The sequence below is a fragment of the Callorhinus ursinus genome, unplaced genomic scaffold, assembly GCF_003265705.2.
Source record: "Callorhinus ursinus isolate GAN/ISIS: 27379988/994484 unplaced genomic scaffold, GSC_fseal_2.0 scaffold43, whole genome shotgun sequence".
NCBI classification, from domain to species: domain Eukaryota; kingdom Metazoa; phylum Chordata; class Mammalia; order Carnivora; family Otariidae; genus Callorhinus; species Callorhinus ursinus.
The window spans coordinates 4658893-4681389 of NW_027397105.1; the positions used below are offsets into that span (position 1 = coordinate 4658893).

The following is a 22497-nucleotide window of genomic DNA, read 5'->3' on the forward strand; positions in this document are numbered from 1 at the left end:
CTGTTTTTCAGAGTCCATCATCTCTCATGGTTCGTCTCCCCCTCTGATCTGCCCCCCCTTCATTCTTCCCCTCCTGCTATCTTCTTCTTCTTCTTCTTTTTTTCTTAATATATATTGCATTATTTGTTTCAGAGGTACAGATCTGTGAGTCAACAGTCTTGCACAATTCACAGTGCTCACCGTAGCACATACCCTCCCCAATGTCTACCACCCAGCCACCCCATCCCTCCCATCCCACCCCCACTCCAGCAACCCTCAGTTTGTTTCCTGAGATTAAGAATTCCTCATATCAGTGAGGTCATGTGATACATGTCTTTCTCTGATTGACTTATTTCACTCAGCATAACACCCTCCAGTTCCATCCACGTCGTTGCAAATGGCAAGATCTCATTCCTTTTGATGGCTGCATAATATTCCATTGTGTATATATACCACCTCTTCTTTGTCCATTCATCTGTCGATGGACATCTTGGCTCTTTCCACAGTTTGGCTATTGTGGACATTGCTGCTATAAACATTGGGGTGCACGTACCCCTTCGAATCCCTACATTTGTATCTTTGGGGTAAATACCCAGTAGTGCAATTGCTGGATCGTATGGTAGCTCTAATTTCAACTGTTTGAGGAACCTCCATACTGTTTTCCAGAGTGGCTGCACCAGCTTGCATTCCCACCAACAGTGTAGGAGGGTTCCCCTTTCTCCGCATCCCTGCCAACATCTGTCATTTCCTGACTTGTTAATTTTAGCCATTCTGACCGGTGTGAGGGCTGACCACCTATTTTTATACTCCTACGCCCTTTTGGGGGTCTTATCCTTATCCCACTGCTATCCCCCGTAGTCCGTAGCTCACACACCACACCGTCATCCCATCTCTCCCACATCTGAGATGAGTTCTGTGAAGGAGGGCTTTCTCCCTTCTTGTTACAAAATCAGCTTGTCAACTCGAAAGCGAAGGGAGCTTTGTTATTAGTGTCAAAAGAAGTCAAGAGGGGTGATATTTCCAAGAGAGAGAGGACCTCACGGAGAGCACTGCAGAGAAGCCAGAGGAAAACAAGACCCAAAAAGGGCATTGGAGTGGTCAGGGAGGTGATCTTGACATTCATGTCAGCAGGATGGTGGGGGTGGAAGCTTTAAAGGCAAGGGATTAAGGAGTGAGCAGGTGTTAAGGAGGAGGAAAAAGTTTTCCTAGGAGCGAAATCTCTCTGCCAGTCACTATACAAGATGCATTCAGAGGAACCGTAGATTTAGATGGTGCAAGAAGGAGAGAAAGCAGTAGCAGGGCCAAATAGAGAGGACTAGGAAACAAGTGTGATGAAGGTCATTCCTCAGAGGGCTACTTGAGAAGAAAGGGCAATTAATTGTGCTGATGGTGGGATCATACCTTACCCTCTCAGCTATGCCAGAGCTTACATAACAGATGGAATTTCAAAAAGCAGCAGGAAGTTCCTCAGCCAGGAACAGAAATTTCTGGGTGAATGTTGTAGGACAGGTACATTAGTGAATGACACTAATGCCTATCTGAATTGCCTAATTAAAAATTTGGGTGAGAATATTAGATTCCAGAACCAGAGGGGCCCCGGAATATTATCTAATCCAACTCTGACTTTACAGAATCAGAGATTGAGGTTCTGGGCAAAGTACCTTGTTAATGCTAAGGTAGAAACAGACCCCCCGCCCCCCACATTCCCGTTCTACTCCCAAGCCCGAGACCTGGTTCAGAACTAGTTCAGATGCAATGTATACCCTTCTTCACTGTTCGCGTTTATACATGGAAATTTTGCAAAGCACAGTTGATAGGGGATTATCAAGAGAATCATTTAAATGGATTCTCCTTAAATCTCAAGGAGCAGATAGATTAATCAGTTTTACATGTGGGAAGACGGAGGCTTGGCAAGACTAAGGGACTAGTCACACAGCTAGCCAGTGGCAGAGTGGGAACTAAGACAAACATCTTTGTCTCCAAGTCCGGTTTGTCTCTTCAGTACAAGACAGCTGCTTCTGGCTTTGTAAGATCCTGTAAGACACCAATGCTCTCAGAATTATGCACGCTTCTCAGAATTACACACAAACCAGGCATCCTTCTCAGAAACAACACGGAGAGATGGTGCGGATGATCTGGGAACACTGTGTTCGAGGAAGAAATTCTACTGGCTAGGTCTGTTCAGTAAACTGGAGACTTCTCTGCCTGGCTTCATAACCTGGATCGGTGCCTGGGAGCGTTAGGGTCTCCTGTCCTTTGCCCGTCATTTTTGTCTATTAGTAGTTGTGTTTTGGTTAGTTCGGTTGCTTAAAGTCTCATTAGAACGAGGAACGGCATGGCTGATTACTTTTAATTACTACTGTTGGGGTCTTAAATGATGTATCCTAAAATGTATACATTCTTTGCTGGACATAGCCAAAATGTGTGTGTATATGGTTAAAATCTGCATGTAATGTAATAACTAAGAGTGGACTTTGAGAGTCAACATACGGAGGTTCAAATCCTGACTTCATCATTTAAACTCTGTAAATTTCAGCAAGCTAGCTAACTTTTCTGAGCCTGTTTCTTCATCTGTAAAATGGGGATGATAATAATACATAACTCATGGGGTTCTTGTGACATTCGAGTTAATGGATGCACGGCAGGGTATGCCATCATGGATGTGAGGTGATGGTTTGGGAAAGGGAAGAGTAGGTGGGGCTATGTCACCAGGACAGCCTAAAATTTAGAAACCTGGAGCTTTCTCTAGAGCTTTCTCTGTCAGTGCCAGAGGGCCCTGGAAGCCAGGACAAGGTCTTTGTTGTTATTTCATGTCTTTTATGTTGCTATTTGGTGAAGCTTGCCAGCTGGCCACAGCCTGACCTTTGTCCATCCACTCCTCCCATCCTACCCACTGCGTTTAGCCAAATTCCTGTTCAGATGGCTCAGAACACTCTCAAGGCAACAGCAACTCCCCTCTGCCCCCCCAAACACACACTGACACACACAATAAAACAAAACAAGTAGGATGGAGGCTGGACACTGGAAAGTAGGATGAGCAACCATCCTAGTTTGCGTGGGATCAAAGAGGTTCCTGAGACTTTTGGTTTTAAAATCAGCACAGTCCTGGGTAAACCCAGATAAGTTCATCACCCTATCTGAAAGGTTGTAGGGGGTATGATGGCAAAGCCTTCAAATCTGGCTAAGGTGGGGCTACATGGAACCAGCTTGAGGATCTCCCACGAAGCCAGCATGGTGACGAAATTCATACCTGGAACTGTTAGTTTTGAGGCTGTAATGCACAGAACTAGCAACATAGTGAGCATGCACTCATTCAATCGTTTATTCATCAAACATTCATCGAGCATCTACTATGTGCTGATTTTAAGTGCTGGGGAACAAAATAGGCAAAGTCTCTGCCTTCACGGAGATTCTATTCGAGCGTGTACGCATTGTTGTCTGGGGACCTATCTGATGTCAATTAGTGATAAATGCTCCTAAGGAAAAGAAGAGCAGGGTAAGGATATAGTGGCTGTGTGGTGTCTAAACAGATTGATCTGGGAGAGTTTCTCTGAAAGGGTGATGCTGGAGCAGACACCTATTGAAGTGAAGGAGCAAACCATGAGAACATCAAAGGCGTTGGTGGTATAGTGGTTAGCATAGCTGCCTTCCATGAGAACATCAGAGGGGGGACTCTATTCCAGGCAGAGGAAACAGAAGTAAAGGCTCTGGGAGGTGAGTGTGCCTGCACAGGAAGGGAAAAAAGGCCAGCAGGGCAGGGGCGAAGGAAGCCCGGGAAACGGCAGCAGGGAATGAAGTGGCAGAGGTGGCCACGGGCCAGATGGTTTAGAGCTCTGTAAGCTAAGGTAAGGACTTCGGGTTTTAAACGTCAGTTGTTATTATAATGGCAGCTTTATTCTTTTTTACTGTGCTCTGAGTGTTGGCCCTATTAGCGTCTCTGCTTCATTCTGCCCAACAGAAAGAATTTGGCGTCCGCTCTCCACTCAACAAACGGTTCGTGAAGACACTGTGGTACGCAATGGGGATAAAAAGCTGGTTCTCAGTTTATAATCTAGTTGAGGGCCGGAGGGGGGTGGTGGTGGTGCATGGGTCACGGCTCTGAAAACGTGGGAAAACACACCCGCCCTAGGCTTTGAGGGACACACTGCTCTACCGCAAAGGATTCAGTGCCCGGAGAGGGGAGGGGTCACTTCCGGTGCGCCCCAGGGCATCATGGGAGGAGTCAGGTGGCGGGAAGGAAAGGCCGGAAGTGACCCGCCGCCGTGGTTGGGACCTGGCGGGAGGCCACGGCGAGACGTGGCCGGTGAGTGTGCGCGTGGCCGGGTTTGTGAGGCGGGAGGGGTTTGCGCCTCCGCCTCCCCACGACCCGTCTGTGCTCGAGGTGACAGAGACGAACCCCCTGCGGCAGTGCGGCGGGGAGGGGACGAACCTGAGACTGGGGAGCGAATTTGAAGGCGGGGCCAGAGGAGTATTTCTGGAAAATTCTTGAGCCACCAAATTCCGCATTGGCGTGCGGATAAATTGAACACAGCTCTGTACTGTGCCGTGCCGGGTCCGGTTTGGGGTCTACCCTGTGGGTGGCGACGGCACGTTATCTTTCCGGGTCCTGAGAAAGGGTAGGACTCGGTCGCCCGGAAGGCACCACCCTTCTCATCCCCGCGGCTCACACCTTGTCTCCTAGTTCGAGCCCTCGGCCTTTGACCCGTAGAAACTAGGGCCTCCGTCTCCCCAGAGAGAGAGAGAGAACCTTGAACCCTAGTTTCCGTGCGGGCCCGAGAGCACGGTCCGCCCTGCCGTGAAGGTCGGGCCGCTGTAAGCTAAGAAAAGCCGTTTTCTGGGTTCTTTCCCCAAAGGGGTTGTTTTTCTAACCTCCACCGCCGGAGGGGCATCGTTTAATTCCTTGTGGGCTCCGGAAGCAGCATCTTGGTGGCGGCCCCGGGAGCCAGGAGGGAGGAGTCAGGCTGGTAAATGCCATCCTTCAGTACGGTTCTTTTCCGTCTGCCCACGGCTGATTCTTGGGCTTCCCACTTGGGAACATGTGACCCGTGAAGGCCGGCGTGAAGGGGGCCGGGGACACTGGTGTCTGTAACATGGGCCCCAACCCCTGCCGCAGCCAGGAGGCGGAATTTAGGTCTGCTCCCTGACAGCTGCGGTGTTAGCCCGGGACTGTTAATCCCCACCCAAAGCTTGGCTGAAGGGCGGGGGCTTTGAGCCGCGGTGCTAATGGGCGCATGCATCAAATGACCCTCTCCCTCCTCACCTTTCTGTAGTCAGTTATATATATCCACCTCTTTGATGAGAAGTGGTTGTGAAATCTCCCCAAGGAGCAGGTTGCTTTTATTTCTTTATTTAAAAAAAAAAAAAAAAAAAAAAGAGCCTTAAAAAAAAATTCCAAACCCGGGGCTCCTCACTGGCTCAGTCAGTGGAGCGTGGGGCTCCTGATCCTCAGGGTCGTGAATTTTCGAGCCTCACCTTGGGCATGGAGGTTGCTTAAATAAACCTCAAAAAATTCTCCGCAACTAGTGTTTACAGTGTAGAAAGGCTGCAAAGTAGAATCAAACCTCAAAGGGAAATTTTAAATCACTCCTAAAATTTTAGCATAGCATTTATCTAAATTTTGGGCTCAATTCTTTTTTTATTTTTATTTTTTAGATTTTATTTATTTGAGAGAGAGAATGAGAGAGAGAGCGCACGAGAGGGAAGAGGGTCAGAGGGAGAAGCAGACTCCCCACCGAGCAGGGAGCCCGATGTGGGACTCGATCCCGGGACTCCAGGATCATGACCTGAGCCGAAGGCAGTTGCCCAACCGACTGAGCCACCCAGGCGCCCTGGGCTCAATTCTTTTGCATTCCCCCCCATGTTTGTAGACATATACACAATTTTTTAAAACAAGTTTTTAAACACATACGCAACTGGGATATCAGCCAACAGACAGGATTTTGTGGCCTGCCTTTAAAATTTAAGAGATGATGAAAAGTTTCTTGTGGTATTAACTCTTCTTCCACATCATGATTTTTTTTTTTAAAGGATTTATTTACGTGAGGGGGGAAGGAAGGGAGAGAGAGAGGGGAAGGGAGGAAGAGGGAGAGAAGGGAAGGGAGGGGCAGAGGGAGAGAGAGTCTCAAGCAGACAGCTGAAGAACTGAAAATGACGATGATCCAGTAAGTGTTTCACAAGAATGAGTTCAATATCAAAGGATTAGGAAGTCCCTTAAAAATACTGATGAAGCCATCATCCATTTTTGCAAAAAAGGACATCCTAATTTATGACTGCATTGCAAAAATTCAACATAAGGGATGTCACAGCATGTAAGACTGCAAATTACAGTTTGGCCACTATAAATAATGGTGCAGTGAACACGGGGTGGGGGGGTGTGCGTGTATCTTTTCAACTTAGTGTTTTCAGTTTTTTTTTTCAGGTAAATCCCTAGAAGTGGAATTGCTGGATTATAGGGTAGTTCTTTTTAAAAAGTTTTGAGGAACCTCTGTACTGTTTTCCATGGTGGCTGCACCAGTTTGTATTCCCTCCAACAGCGCACGAGGGCTCCCTTTTTTCCACATCCTCGCCAACACTTGTTTCTTGCCTGTCCATTCTGTCAGGTATGAGGTGGTGAAATGTTTATTCAAATCTTTTGCGTCTTTAGAAATTGGGTGACCTGTTTTCTTTTTATTGAGTTTTTAGACTTTTTCAAATCTTCTGGATACTAGTCCTTTATCAGGGAGGTCATTTGCAAATACTTTCAGTCTGTGGCTTGTCTTTTCATCCTCTTACCAGTGTTTTCAAAGAGCAGAAACTATATTTTGATAAAGTCCAATTTATCAATTTTTTCTTTCCTGGCTTGTACTTTTGGTGTTGTAGCTAAGAAATCTTTGCCAAAACCAGGGTCACAAAGATTTACTCTCATGTTTACTCCTAGAAGTTTTTGTGGTTGTAGTTTTGGTTTTCTCTTTGATCTAAAATTTTCCTTAAGAAAATTTATTTTATTTATTTTGAAAATTTTTTCATTTTAAACTTCTGTTAGTAACCTTAGACATATTTGAGATTGTGGGCTGTACAGTTTATACTGTAAAAGACTGAAGCTGACAGGGTTGGGAGCTAGGGGAGAGTCGATGCTGGAAGAGGGATAGGAGCCCATAAAATACGATCTTCGCCTAGGTCACTAGTTTTGCTCTACTGACTCCCCTCTTTCTGGAGACCAAACTCCTAATGTTCGTACTCCACCACTTCTTTCTTGGCTTATCCTTTGTCCCTCTTAAGGTTTTTTTTTTTCCCCCCTCTCTCTTCCTCTCTGACTTCCTCATTCAGTTGGTCAGAAAGTCCTTGTGTGCTGCCTTCATAATTCACCTAGCGTCCTGTACGCTCATCATTTCCCAGGGCTGTTTCTCCAGTCTGAGCCACTGTCATTTGTTATCTTTTATTTTGCCGTAGGCTCCTAACTAGTCTCCCAGTTTGCACCTTTGCCACCTTTGGTCTGCTTCTCAACACGGCAGCCAGAGTAATTTTTAAAAAATGTGTGTTAATATTTCTTCTCTACTTTAAACCCTCCAAAGCTTTGACATCTCACTCTAAAGACACAAGTCTGTGGAAAGACCCTCAGACCTTCCATGATCTGGCCCCTGGTTCCTCTCTTATGTTATAACTCTTTATCCTGCTCATTCTCCTCCAGCCCCTGAGACATGCCAACCTGCCCCTGACCTAGGGACTGTGCATTTTCTATTTTTCCCTCTGCCTGGAAGTATTTCTGACCTCACATACTCATTTGGCTTACTCTCTTAGTTCCTACAGGTCTCTGCTCATGTCTTTTTTTTTTTTAAAGGTTTTATTTATTTGAGAGAGAGCGTGTCTGCGTGTGCATGAGTGGGGCAGAGGGAGAGGGAGAAGCAGACTCCCCTCTGAGCAGGGAGCCTGACCCTTCTTGTTTATTTCCCACTAGCACTTATCATCTGACATGTTACATGCCCTTGTAGAATGATGTAAGTTCCCGGAGGGCAGGAACTCTTTTTGCTCACCTCTGTACCCACAGAGCATAGAACAGTGCCTGGCACAGAGTAGATGCTCAATAACTACTTGTGGAGTGGATCAATGAATGGATCCTGTCTGGAGAAGTAGCCTTAGGGAGTGTTTTCCTTAGTATTTGTAACGACCTAGAGAGATTTAATAAAATCAAGTCCAGTGAAAGATACTTGTGTGTGTGTGGGTGGGTGGTAGGGGTGGGAAAGGTGATGCTGCGTGGTAATGGAAGTACAAAATATTGAATGCTTTGCAAAGCCATATATAGTATTAAAAAATAGGTGAGAACTGTATTTAAGAGTAAATAAGTTTGCAAATGAAAAAATGAGTTTGGTTTAATTTATAAGTTTACTGGAGTTTTTATTTACTCAACATTAAGAGAAAAATAAACATCACAAGTGGCCCAGAATAGCACATTTTGCACATTTCTTCAGCCCCTCGGCAGCATCAGGCAGATGTATTCACTCTGCGCTGATTTTTGTGTGAATCTCCCGGCTCTTCGCCCGCAGCTTGTTGACCTGGGACTCGGCAATGTCAGCCCGTTCCTCGGCCTCCTCTAGCTCATGCTGGAGCTTGCGGAATTTAGCAAGATTAGTGTTGGATTGTTCCTCCTAAGAGGAAAGATAATATTGTGAGAATTAGACTTTGTGGTTCTCACTGTGCTTGTCACCAAACAGGATTATTTCCTCAACTCAGATACGTCCTTCTTATGGTGTTTGCCATGTCTGACTTCAAATCTGGACAGAACGTGTAACTTCAGTTGTGTATTTTTTTCACTCTAAAGAATGAAAAAAGAACTTTTGAAGTGGAAGGACAACCTTAGTGTGTCAAACCCATGTGTACATGAAATCCATTTGTGATGCACGGACTGGGTAGAAAGAAGGAAGAGAGCCATGTACCCTGACAGAGTTTAGTAAGTAAATACAAGGTCAGATTTCAACTTTGAGACAACCTCACTTAACAAGTTTTGTCACATATTTTGACTCTGGTATACAGAGAAAGGGAAAAAGTGGGTCTGAGAAGAAGCATGCATCTGTTGGTTTTACTTATTACCATTTGAGCCCTTCCCTTCCTTCTCCTAACTTACTGTCTACTTCCGACCTACCACATTGTGTCTGGAAGAATGGGGAACAATCAGGAAAAGTGAGGCTGGAGAATCTTCCAGCATGTCCTTATTTGCCACAGTACATGTGGAGAGATGAGCCCCTGATGATACTGGTAGTATGTGAAGGAGTCAGCTGGGGTAAACGATTTATGTTTGGCTCTTGAGAACACTTGATTTTGTGTCTTCCTAGAGGGAGAAGATTATTTATCATGGACTACAGTTGTGATAGTATAGTCTTTGCAGCTCTCAAGGTAGGTTACTCTTTTTTTTCCCCAACCCTTACAAAATGCTTAATAATAAAAATATCTCCTCTTAAAGTCTTATTCTGTAATCAGGATTTGGAGGTAAATTCACATTTATAATATCTCTCTTAAAATATGAGTGGTATATTAATTGAATTTAAATTAAAAAAACAAAACAATTAAAAAATATGAGTGGTATATTCTTACTTTGCTTTTTTTCTCGTTGACACATTCTCTTAATATACTTTCTACCCCAAAAGAAGTTTTCTTCCTCCCTCAAGGGCTTAAAGATACTCACAGCCTCCTCAGCTTGTCTCTTGTATAATTTCACCTTCGCCTGTAATTTATCTACCAAGTCCTGCAGCCTGAGAACATTCTTGCGGTCTTCCTCCGTCTGGGGGTTTGAAAAAACAGTTTGTATTCAGTACAATGAAATGAGCCTCCTACAAGTGGTAAAATAAACCACTTTGCTATGATGGCAGGTGGGTCTGGGGTAAACTTGGTCAACCCTGAGCCTTCTTCCATAGTATTAACAGTAGCCATTCTTGCTAAATGTTCACTCTGTGCAGGTTCTGTCTTAGGGAATTCTATACATCATCTCTGATTCTCACCTCCCTACTCTGGAGAGTACATGCTGTTACTCTGTTTTATAAGGAATGAAACTAAGGTTTAGAGTGTTAAGTAACCTACCCACGTTCAAAAATTAAGAGGGCCAAATTAAGACTAATACCCAGTTTATCTGGCTTTAACACCTGTATCCTTTTCTCTGGTATGCTATTTTCTGAAGACCTCCATGCCTTTCCCAGCTTAGGAAAGGGTCTGAGATAAGCAATTTTATCATTTGCCCCTTATATTTATATATCGAGTTCAGGTGGATCTGTTTGTGAGCACCACATAAACAGTTACCAGATTGTCAGTTTCCCTTTGGGCAGGAAGTCTGGATATTCTAGAAAGTTATTCCCTTTACCTGGTAGGTGAGTTCCTTTACTCTTCTCTCATGTTTCCGCAAACCTTTAACAGTCTCAGCATTACGTTTCTGCTCACTTTCAACCTCTCCTTCAAGCTCACGTACCTACAACCAAGAAAGATATGTACACAGCCAGTCTTGGGGGATATTAATTAGCTCAGGACCTGCTGAAGATACTGGGCGATGGCCTCAGCCTCAGGACAAAGATGGGCATCAATATGTAGATAGAGGGAGTGCCCTTTTCCCCTTCCCAGATTCAGAGAGATTGAGAGACCCACCCTGGCCTCCAGCTTCTGGATCTGCTTCTTCCCGCCCTTCAGGGCCAGCTGCTCAGCCTCATCCAGACGATGCTGCAGGTCCTTCACCGTCTGCTCCATGTTCTTCTTCATGCGCTCCAGGTGGGCGCTGGTGTCCTGCTCCTTCTTCAGCTCCTCGGCCATCATGGCCGCCTATTTAGTAAATACACCAAGATAATAAGGAAATCTAGGAATGGCAGGTAACACACGTGTATCAGAAAAACCAATGCTTAGGTTGCTCACATCAGTGACGGCCTTCTTGGCCTTCTCTTCTGCATTGCGTGATTCTTGAATGACTTCTTCCACTTCACTCTGGAGTTGTGAAACATCATTTTCCAATTTCTTCTTGGTGTTGATCAGGCTGGTGTTCTGTTAAAAGTAGTCAGTGGAAATTTATAAGACTTGATATTTGCCAACGTGGGATTTTACAGATGTCTTACTTGTTGGCTTGTGCAGGGGACCTGAAGGCAACAGTTTACTCAACTTTAAATATTTGTCCAGTGCAAAATATTAATCATTTGAAAGGTTGGAACAGCCCCCTCCCACTGTGTCTAATTTATGCATAAGGATTTTTGAGATTTGAGAATGCCTCTATTAATTAATTGCTCTTTCAATTATATTTCAATTAGACATTACTAGTATTCTATCCTTAAAAGGTTGGAAATAGTAGAAAATAATTGATTCTTTTTGTGAGTGCCTGGCATTGGGAGTTTTTCAGTTAGAAAGGATCTATTCTCTGTTAACTTTCATGGTTTGCTCCCTGGGGGAATACTGAATTAGTTTTAGGAAAACATTTTATTAAAATTTTTTTTTTAAGATTTTATTTATTTATTTGAGAGAGAGAGAATGAGAGACAGAGAGCACGAGAGGGAAGAGGGTCAGAGGGAGAAGCAGACTCCCCGCTCAGCAGGGAGCCCGATGTGGGACTCGATCCTGGGACTCCAGGATCATGACCTGAGCCGAAGGCAGTGGCTTAACCAACTAAGCCACCCAGGCGCCCAACATTTTATTAAAATTTTAACCCAGTGCTTCTCAAAGGGAATCAACACTGCCTCAACGGGTATTTGGAAACCTTTGGAGGTAGGTATTTTTGCTTGTTAAAATGACTACCTGGTGTTACTGCATTTAATGTCCAGGCAAATTAGCAGTATCCTGCAAGACTCACGGACAGTAAACACAATGCTAAATGCAGAAGGACTCCTGATGAGAAATACTACGTGGCACATTTTTGGATTCTGGAGTTAACAAATCATCTTTATTCAAGTTTATTCTGTATCATGGTTTTCAAAACCTAAAGAGTCAAACCTTATCTTTAAATAAAACTCTCCTTTTTTGGGTAGAAAATCTTAAAAAAGACGTATAGGAACACACACCAAAAAACTGCCTACAATCCCATCTTTCCAAGATAACTGCAGTTAATATTTTAGAGCATATCCCCCATCCTTTTTTTATATACACATATTTATAAAAATGGAGTATTTCCATATTATAATTCTCATCCATCACTTAAGAGTACACCAGCATTTGTCTGATGGGGGGGGGTCTTACCTGGGTGTGCAGGAGCTGGACCCTCTCACTGGCGTCCAGGAGCTCCTGTTCTGCGATTTTCCTGCTCCTCTCCGTCTGCTCCAGAGTGGCCCTCAGCTCCTCGATCTCAGCCTGCAGCAGGTTGGCTCTGCGCTCCACCATGGCCAGCTGCTCCTTCAGGTCCTCCTGGTCCCGGAGAGCGTCATCCAGGTGTAGCTGGGTGTCCTGTTAAGGAAAACAAAACAACACAACACAAAACCTTAGACACTCTGAAGAGGATGTGAACATCCCTGGAGGTGAACTGGAAGAATGTACTGGTGCCAGGAGCAGGAAGTGACAGACCTGTCATTTGAATGAGTGTGAAAATGGTGATGTCACCAGCTTAGGTGAGCGAGAATGATCAGAAGACAGAGTCTCATTCTATTTATGCCATTAACTGGTTATTTTTTCATGTGCGAGTAACTAACTAATGTCACTTACAGAGCATTTTCCATATGCTCTCCCTAGTACCTGACATCTGTTATCTCATTTGATTCTCACAGGAACCCTGTGAAGTGGGTAGTTTCATTCTTATTTTGTAGAAGCAGCAGCAGAGGTTCTGAGAGGTTAAATCATTTGCCTAAAATCAGGCAGCCAGTAAGTGACACAACTAATGCTCAGCCTCAGGCTTATTGGTACCAAAGTCTTGTACTTTCTCTTGTATCAAAGCTTATCTCTGGGTTTCTGTTTGTTCTTTTATATAGCATTTCTGTAAAAATATATTCTATGCATATTTAATTTAGCTGTCTCCATACCGTGAGCTGTATAATTTGTTAAATGAAAAAACTGGATTGTTTAACACGAAGATGTTTTGCTGAATGGAGGACAGGTCACTTCCCTGACTTAGCTGTTCATGTGGACCTGTTTACCTTCAAGATGCCTTGGGTGTTCCTGTAGTTCCTCAAACTCTCTGCAGCCAGGCGGTTGGCGTGGTTCAGCTGGATTTCCATCTCATTGAGGTCTCCCTCCATCTTCTTCTTGACTCTGAGAGCATCATTCCTGCTCCTGATCTCAGCATCCAGGGTGCTCTGCATCGACTCCACGACCCTGATGTGGTTTCTCTTCAGCTGGTCAAGTTCCTCATCCTTTTCAGCAATTTTCCTGTCGACCTCAGACTTGACCTGGTTCAACTCCAGCTGGATGCGCAGGATCTTTCCCTCTTCATGTTCAAGAGATGCCTTAACAAAACAGTGATCAATTAATAATGGAAAATAACTTGAATATTTGGAGTGTATTCCCTTGTGAGCCAAATTCTTACTAACATCAGTTTGTCTGATTTTACAAAGTATAATACAACAGTTCCAGGAGCCTGTTAGGTAAATCATTTTTTTTCTTGTTTATTCAGTCATAGATTATATAGGGCAGCTCTGTAATAAAGGTGCTTTATAAAGTATGAAGTGCTATATAAGTATTATTCATGAGTACTAACAAAACTTATAGTTAAACTCATGTAGTAAGCATGAACTTTCAGTCTGTTTTATACATTAAAATGTTTGTGTTTGTAGAAATTCTCAATTTAAAAACATTTTTCTGATTACAAAATATACAGTGTAGAGCATGGGGTAATATATAGAAACAAAGAAAAACCTCCTATTGTGTACCCCATCCAAAGATGACCATTTAAATGTGGTACATTTTTTCTAGACTTTTTCCTACTTATATATATATTTTTGCATGATGAAATTATAGTATATATAGTTGTGTTTGCTTTAAAATTATTGTCTACCATAAATATTTCCCCATATTAATTATATTTAATGGTCATATACAATTGCAGCATATGAATTTTCCATAGTTAGCTTCATCTTGTTCTTGAATTGGACATCTTTGTGCTTAAAGATTTACTTCCATTTGAGATAATTTTTTTTTAAATTTTATTTATTTATTTGTGAGAGAGAGAATGAGAGATAGAGAGCACGAGAGGGAAGAGGGTCAGAGGGAGAAGCAGACTCCCTACTGAGCAGGGAGCCCGACGCGGGACTCGATCCCGGGACTCCAGGATCATGACCTGAGCCGAAGGCAGTCGCTTAACCAACTGAGCCACCCGGGCGCCCCGAGATAATTTTCTTGAGGTAGATTCTTATAGAATTGATGGGTCATAGTATTACATTTTTAAGGCTTTTGATAACCATTGCCAAATTGTCCTTCATAAATGCTGTACAAGTTCATATTCCCACAAGCTCTGTAATAATGGATCCATCGCCTACTTTGAGTGTCTTCACCCATGTCTTTGATTTTCCAAACAACATAATAATATGTACCTCTGCTTCCTCTAAGGCACCCTGAATGTCACATTTCTCTTGTTCCACTTGCTTCTTTATTTTCTCCAATTCATGGATTTGCTTCCCTCCCTCAGCAATCTGCTCAGTGAGGTCAGAAATCTCCTCTGTGGGTGAACAGATAAGGGAGGGGTGGTCAGACTCATGCAACATGGAAGGGGCTTGCCAGGGCTGTTGGAGGTACGGAAGTTCAAGAGCACTCACGCTGCAAGTTCTTGTTCTCCCGCTTTAGGGTTTCCACTTGATCCAGGGATTCCTCATAGGCATTCTTGACTTTGAACAGCTCAGTGCTGAGTGCGTGGGCCTCCTTCTGGGAGGCCTCAAGTTCAGCCTGAGTTTCCTCATACTTCTGTTTCCACTCTGCCAGGACCTGAAAAGCAGCAAATTGTCAGCCACTGCAAGGAGAAAGGGTGACCCAGTAAATGTTGATGAAGTTTAAGCAGGCCGGGCCACCTTGTCGAAGTTCCTCTGCTTCTTGTCCAGGGCAGCACAGGCCGCGTTGGTTCTCTCCACATCCAGCATGAGGTCCTCCACCTCATTCTGGAGCCGCTGCTTTGTCTTCTCAAGGGAAGCGCATTTGGCGTTCACGGCTTCTACGTGCTCCTCGGCTTCTTGCAGATGCTGGGCCAGCTTCTTCCTGAAACGTTAGCCAGGCGGTTAAGGAGAGTGGTCTGGAACAGGGGCAAGCAATAACGTCCTTTGACAGTTCTGCTTCTATAATGGCAGATAAGATACGGTTATCCAAACTGTGGCAGCCAGAGCTGCTTTCTCCATCGGTCCTGCATGAAAAGGTCCAAAGTGGTGAGCACCTGGATTCAGTTCTTAGAGGCTGCTGTTAGTGCTCCATTGTATGTGTCTTACTATATAAATAAATCGGGGTTTTCAGGATTTTTGATTGAGTTGCAGAAAATGCTTATCCCGGACAATTTTATTGATTGATTTATATATCTCATCTCATTCCAAAAAGGATTTGAGGCTAACTAGATATTGGGCAAAAATGTACTGAGCATATTCATTTGCTTTTTCAGACTTTCTATTTCATTTTATGTACTTTTTCCCTAAAGAAAAATAGTTGCTTTTCATATATGTTTGGAGTTCTCACCAGAGAAAGAAGTCGATGGATAAATCAGGACAGTTTAAGCAAGGCGGGTTTTCTTTTTTCCTTCTGAATCACCTACATTCTTCATTCCCCATTGTGTGCCAACTCTACATCCTTATGGTACAGAAAAGCCTTTCGCTCTGAAGCCCAAGAGGATCTACTTGAAGGTCCTCTTTGGTCTATACACAGGCTAAGGCTTTATTTTATTTAGACCAACCCTGGACATTATGTACAGTTTGGTGGCCTCCAGCATGAGTTTGAAGAGCTGTATCTTCCTACTGCAGTACTTAAGAATGTGGGCTCTGGAATCAGAATATCTGATTCTAATCCTAGCTGTATTATCTATCAATCATGTGTCCCTGGGTTTGTTGGTTAACCTCTCACAGCCTGTTTCCTCATCTGTAACATAGGGATAAAACATGACGTTGCTATGAAAACTAAATGAGCTAATGTGTATATATAGTACTTGACACATAGTGTGTGCTCAGTAAATTTAGTGTCTCCTATTACTATTATGTTACCATCATCAATATCATCATCATAGTGTTTCTGGGAGTTGCTGAGTTGTGCACCTAGGAAATCATGTCCTCTTCCTCCCCCATTGTTCACAGCCCGTACTTGGCCTCCTCCAGCTCCTCCGTGCGCTGGATGGCGTCCGTCTCGTATTTGGTCCTCCACTGGGCCACCTCGCTGTTGGCCTTGGACAGCACCCTCTGCAGCTCGGCCTTGGATTCCTGCTCCTCCTCATACTGTTCCCGCAGCAGGTCACAGTCGTGGCGGGAGGACTGCAGGGCGTGGGCCAGGGCGTTCTTGGCCTGCAGAAGGACTAGTTCAGTGACTTAAATTCATTTATTCAGTGACACATAATTTACATACCCAGAGTAGAACGTAACTGGACATGCTTGGATTTACTCAGCCAAGATCTTTGGTAAAACTCACTTTAGTTTCCTCCTCCAGCTGACGTTTCAGCTCCTCGATCTGCTGCGTAGATGCTTGTTTGCTTCTTGAAAGCTGAGAGACTAAAGCATCTTTCTCATCTAATTGTCGGGAATATTCACCTAGGAATAATAGAAGTAAATGAGTTGGTTAATGGCATAGAAGTAAGCTTAAGCTTTCATATATATGTGTATATAACTATATACATATATATTAAATATATTTTATTTGCTTCTAGACATGAGTATAGAACTGGTTAGAACTGGAGGTAAAAAGCAGAAATGCCACAGAAGTGTAACAAGTAAACTATTCTGCCAGTTCTTGCTTTGCATTCTTTCTGACCTGCTCAGCAGAGTCTACCAGTTTGTTTATTCCCCTCTAAGATGGGAGGGAATAGTGCTGTTTCTCCAGAACCTCTGGAATCACTTTTGCCTAGTATGTAGTTTCAGGGCCCAGAGAAAGGTCCTCACCTGCCTCTGTCTGCAGACGTGCTCTCTGAGCCGTCAGGTCATTGATCAGCCGCTGCTGCTCCTCTTCTTTGGTCTTAAGTTCACTCACCTGATCTTCTAGAGTGCGACACATCTTTTCAAGGTTCCCCTATAGGAGATATGGCAGTGAAAGATGAGACACTGAACGCAGTAAAAAAAAGTTAAAACTTGAGTCTTCAAGTATTTTTAGAGTGAATAAATTCAAGCGTGAGTAGAAAGCTATGGCACCAACTTGATGGGACAGGCTAAGATTCAAGTATGGTGAGTGAGGGATGTCCCTGACATGGCCATTGTTGGAGCCCGTTCATTTTTTCCAGTGATACTGACACTTGCTTAAAGTAGATTTTGAAACAGTCTTAATAGGTCATAAGCAAGCACTAACAAAAATGAAGTAGAATGGAATATATTATAATAGGAAATATTAGATTAGTGCTATAAACTGCCAGCAAACAGTGTTCAGTGACAGAACAATGAGTGTTCTATCAGGTTCTTAATGACCATCATTTAGAGTTGGTATTGGGTACCTTTGCTTTGGAAATGGTCTCTGCATTACTGGCGAGGTCATCGATCTCCATCTTCATCTCGCTCTTCTCCTTCTCCAGCTTCTGCTTGACCCTCTGCAGGTTGTCTATCTGCTCCCCGAGCTCGGCCACGCTGTCTGTGTGCTTCTTCCGGAGTGCGGCCGCTGTGGCTTCGTGCTGCAGGGTGGCCTCCTCCAGGTCCCGACGAAGTTTCTGGAACTCAGCCTCGCGCTTCTTGTTCATCTCGATCTGGGCGGAGGTGGCCCCGCCGGCTTCTTCCAGGCGCTCGCTGATCTCCTCCAGTTCCCGGGAGAGATCAGAGCGCTGCTTCTCTGCTTTGGCCCGGGAGGCCCGCTCTGCCTCGATTTCCTCCTCCAGCTCCTCGATGCGGGCCTGGGAGTCACACATCAACATCTCTCAATCTCATCTCAGTCTCAGGGTTTTCGGGGTACAGAAAAAAAATGAAGGTGAGATGGTTCACCTGCAGCTCTTTGATCTTCTTCTGTAGTTGAATTTCTACTGCCTGCTCATCTTCAATCTTGCTTAGCAGATTGCTGATTTCAAATTCTTTCCTGTAGACAGAAGAACAAGACATATTAATACTCATGAATTGAAAGATGATATCACGTGGAATTTTTTTCTGGAGTTCCTACTTTTTGAGTTTCTCATCAAGTTGCTGCTTATCATTTTCTACATCCATTGTGGATTCTTGGGCCAATTTTAGGTCACCCTCCAGTTTCCTCTTTGTTCTTTCTAGATCCATTCGAAGTTTCTTTTCTTGCTCTAGAGACCCTTCAAGCTAAGGAGAAAGGAAAATAACGTTAAACATTGAAAGTGTGTTTAAAAAAATCCTTCAGATGGATATCAAAAACACACTTACGTCATCCACTTGCTGCTCTAGCTTCGTTTTAGCCTTGGTCAGGGTGTTGACTTTGTCCTCTTCTGCCTGCAGATCATCCAGGGTCTGCTGGTGGGCCTCTTGGAGGGCCTTCTTCTCCTTGGTCAGCTTTGCGATGGTTTCATCCAGGCCTGCCATCTCTTCCGTGAGGTTTTTCACCTTGAAAAATTAAAAAGAGAAATGATAGCTGTGCTAAAGCATGTTAGTAGGGTGGCAGAACCTCTATATGGTAGAACAGAATATGATTCCTACCTTGTTTTCTGTGGCATGCTTCTCCTTTTCAACCTTGGCCAGGGTCAGCTCAAGGTCGTCAATGTCTTTCTTGAGCTCTGAACACTCGTCCTCCAGTTTCCTCTTCTTGGCCGTCAGCTCGGCGTTGATCTCCTCCTCATCCTCGGCTCTCTCGGTCACCTCCTTGATCTTGGCCTCCAGCTGGATTTTGTTTTTAATCAGTTGCTCACACCTTTCCTCTGCATCAGCCAAGGCGTCAGCTTCCTGTGGAGAGATTCGTTAAGGTCTTTAGAGAGCTTGTTACGATTTTGAACTTGTTCTTTGCACAAAATAGTAGTGTTTGCTGACTTCTGGTGACTTTTTCAGTATGAATATAAATTAAACTTAATTGAACATTATTATGTGGCCTGGAGAAATGGATCTAATTAAAAGCGAGACTATAGACTTAGAAGCAAATTAATCTGAAAAATGATTGGATTGAATCAGTTGGCTATAAAGTAGTGTCTAGAAGACTGATAGGCCACAGGAAGCCTGAGGTCTTGTCTCAGTATTGTCTCCATATGGATGAATGTAGGCAAATTTACTTTATTCCTTTATCCTCAGTTTTCTCATATGTAGTTGAGGGGGTGGGAATAAATGATCACTAGGAACATTTTAGCTGTGATATTCAAAGATTTTTTTTTAAAAGATCTTATTTGCAGAGAGAGAGCACAAGCAGGGGGAGTGGCAGGCAGAGGGAGAAGCAGGCTCCCCACTGAGCAGGGAGCCTGACACGGGACTTGATCCCAGGACCCTGGGATCATGACCTGAGCCGAAGGCAGACACCTAACTGACTGAGCCACCCAGGCATCCCCAAAGATTCTGACTTAGATTGGTTAGATTTGGTTTTGATCATTCCCTGTTCACTTCAGTCTAACTAGTTGTTAGACTGAATTTAAAAAGGAAAAGAAAAAGAACTTAAATAATTTTATGCCTGTGAATACATTTCCATGCACCATTTGTTACACACTCACAACCTTCCTGATAGTCCATAGTAGTGCTGTAAATGTCCACAGTTTTCAGTTGCATTTTAAGGATCACCTATTAGTCTCAACATGAATTTTAGAATACACAAGAATGTGTAATTTTGAGGCATTACATAGCTCCATACAGTTTTTATGAGTGACTGAAGAACTCAAAAATCAGCTCAGCCTTATTAGATTACTCTGGCCTGGGGAATTTCTTTAACTTCTCGGTCAGTGTTTGTTTTGTTCTTTGGTTATGTTTTTTAAATGCTTAAATGGATGATAATGGGGACTTCTCAGGGTTCCTTTGCTTTTATTTTTAATAGTGATGTATTCAGTCAGTGTTTACTCACTGATAAGAACTGTGAAGGGACGCTAGGTTGAAGTGGTTGTTGGTTGTGTGTTTTGGGAAAATGTAACCTTCACATAAGTGAAGGTATCAGAAGGGAAAGTTGAAAATAGCTGAAAGATTTTAGGAAAACTATCCCTTTCACAGGTTTCTTCATGACACTGGTGGGCTTTTGGATCATGGAAATGGGAGATTATGCTTGGCCAGAGCACTGGTTCAGACTATCCCCCATTCTTCCCGAGCTAGTAAACAGAAGCCTTAAGAACTTGGGATGTCTGTCAAAGGAAGAATCACAGAGGGAACTGGGCTCTACCCTACACTCTGGTTGCTCAGTTCACGTAACTGCAAACAGATTTATTGAGCTAAATCTCAGTGGTAAGGATGGAGAGAAATAAGAATAAGGGGCACCTGCACCTCGATTTTTATAGCAGCAATGTCTACACTAGCCAAACTGTAGAAAGAGCCTAGATGTCCTTCAACAGATGGATAAAGAAGATGTGATCCATGTATACAATGGAATATTACTCAGCCATCAATAAGGATGAATACCCAACTTTTACATCAACATGGATGGGACTGGAGGAGATTATGCTGAGCGAAATAAGTCAATCAGAGAAAGACAGTTATCATATGGTTTCACTCATATGTGGAATATAAAAAACAGCGCAGAGGATGATAGGGGAAGGGAGGGAAAACTGAACGGGAAGAAATCAGAGAGGGAGACAAACCATGAGAGACTCTTAACTATAGGAAACACTGAGGGTGGCTGGAGGGTAGAGGAGTGGAGGGTTGGGGTAACTGGGTGACGGGCATTAAAGAGGGCACCTGATGTGATGAGCACTGGGTGTTATATGCAACTGATGAATCACTGAATTCTACCTCTGAAACTAATGAAATACTATATGTTGGCTAATTGAATTAAAAAAGAATAATGGTCTTTCTTTAATTTCAATACAATCTCAGACTTGCATTCAGAGAACAGGATGATCCTGGTAAGGCTGGGATGAAGCATGCAAGGCAAATGGGTAAGATATCTGGCTGCGATCTGGGGCATCGCCTTTAAACTGCTTCCTTCATGGCTGCTAGATTTGTGATATTATTGAATATGTTCTTCAGTCCTCCCTTTTCCATTTGTAATTCAGAAGTCATTGTGTGTGTCTTCCTCATAGGACTACGGAAAGATAAGTGAAATACTAAAAAAAGTAACTTGAGATTTTTCTTTTTCAAGACAAGGCTCTTTGTAAATCTGAAGTATGTATGCCTTCTAGAAACGCTTCAGTAACATGTTGCATGCAGAGTACAGAATACTCACAGATTGAACCTGGAGCTGCAGGTCATTCTTCTCTTGTACTAGAGTCACCAGTTTTTCCTCCAGTTCCTTCCTTTTGGCCTCTGACTTGGCGAGCTCGTCTTTGGTCTTCTCAAACTCTTCCTTCATGGTGGCCATCTCCTTCTCGGTCTCTGCGCTCTTGAGGAGAGGCTTGATCTTGAAGAAGAGCTTCATCCAGGGCCAGTGCTTGACGTTCATGAAGGCGCGGACGTTGTACTGGACGCAGAAAAGGGCTTCTCTGAAATGACGTAAAAATATCAGTGTAGATCGATTCATTAGGGGCAGTGTTATTATTGGCGGTTTTTATTTTATACACAAGTTCCCCTTGTGATGATCCCCCAGGTACAAATGATTATCAGATTTTGTGTATGTTAAATGCAGGCTTTACAGAGACACAGACACACTCACAGTAGTGCTCAGTGTAACCACTTTGCTAATGTGTACTGCTCATATTGAGTAATTTTGTGTTCTCAATACCCTTACCACACTAGCAAAGGAGCAGACCTTAGAGTGGGAATAATTTGCACGTATGAGAAACACATACCAATATAAGATCATGAGATATTACAGTATTGGTGATTTGGGAGTGGACGTGGCATTTGTAAGTGGTTGTGCCGTGGGCCGTTGGCCTACAGAGTGAGCTGTGAGATGACATTGGGTGCTTTCTGATTTGCCCCACTGGTGGAATTTAGGATTTAGCACATCTTTCTCGAAGCCTTTCGTCTTATTTTGATTAACACTGAATTACCCACTCGTAAACTTTTGTTAGCTTTTTCAGATAATGTACTGGCTTTCCTCAGATTATTTCAAATGCCTCATTCTTACTTGCTTAATTAGACTGTTAATATCTACAGGTGATTTAGCATGCATTGAGCACCCAAATTTGTTTTATCTAAGTACAATTTTTAAATAGTAATAAAAGATGCTCCTTCTGCAAACTGTAGCACTAGACTAGCAAGGTTTGCCATATGCCTCTTCAAGCTTATTAAAATGTAAATTCTGTTTCTGTATAAGTCCAAATTACAAGAACCATGACTCTGAGAAGGCAAATACCATGACACAAACCATAATGTAGACACATGGGAGGGATTTGGGAACACTTATAATACAAATCCAAATAAGCACAGAGGAGCAAAATGAATGCAAAACCTGTGTGTGTGTGTGTGTGTGTGTGTGTGTGTGTGTGTGTGTGTGTGT

The 22497-nt window shown here is 43.5% G+C and overlaps 1 protein-coding gene and 1 long non-coding RNA gene across 3 annotated transcripts in view; one reads left to right on the top strand and one right to left on the bottom strand.

Moving 5' to 3' along the window:
* The first annotated feature begins 4221 nt into the window (after window positions 1-4221).
* LOC141370722 (uncharacterized) overlaps window positions 4222-22497 on the top strand; it is a 24968-nt gene continuing 6692 nt past the window's right edge. For both annotated transcript variants that reach the window (XR_012375021.1, XR_012375020.1), the window contains exons 1-2: window positions 4222-4282; window positions 8774-8902. This is a non-coding gene — a long non-coding RNA (uncharacterized lncRNA). The remainder of the gene's footprint in view (window positions 4283-8773; window positions 8903-22497) is intronic.
* Window positions 8451-22497, bottom strand: part of MYH8 (myosin heavy chain 8) — a 27414-nt gene continuing 13367 nt past the window's right edge. The window contains exons 20-38 of the mRNA XM_025864091.2: window positions 21283-21538; window positions 18639-18881; window positions 18369-18545; window positions 18142-18287; window positions 17970-18060; window positions 17492-17881; window positions 16950-17076; window positions 16483-16601; window positions 16162-16358; window positions 14898-15081; window positions 14649-14814; window positions 14427-14551; window positions 13035-13343; window positions 12148-12351; window positions 10843-10968; window positions 10582-10752; window positions 10304-10408; window positions 9635-9730; window positions 8451-8600 (exon numbers count right to left, since the gene is read on the bottom strand). Coding sequence (XP_025719876.2) covers window positions 8451-8600; window positions 9635-9730; window positions 10304-10408; window positions 10582-10752; window positions 10843-10968; window positions 12148-12351; window positions 13035-13343; window positions 14427-14551; window positions 14649-14814; window positions 14898-15081; window positions 16162-16358; window positions 16483-16601; window positions 16950-17076; window positions 17492-17881; window positions 17970-18060; window positions 18142-18287; window positions 18369-18545; window positions 18639-18881; window positions 21283-21538 — 3382 coding nt within the window. The remainder of the gene's footprint in view (window positions 8601-9634; window positions 9731-10303; window positions 10409-10581; window positions 10753-10842; window positions 10969-12147; window positions 12352-13034; window positions 13344-14426; window positions 14552-14648; window positions 14815-14897; window positions 15082-16161; window positions 16359-16482; window positions 16602-16949; window positions 17077-17491; window positions 17882-17969; window positions 18061-18141; window positions 18288-18368; window positions 18546-18638; window positions 18882-21282; window positions 21539-22497) is intronic.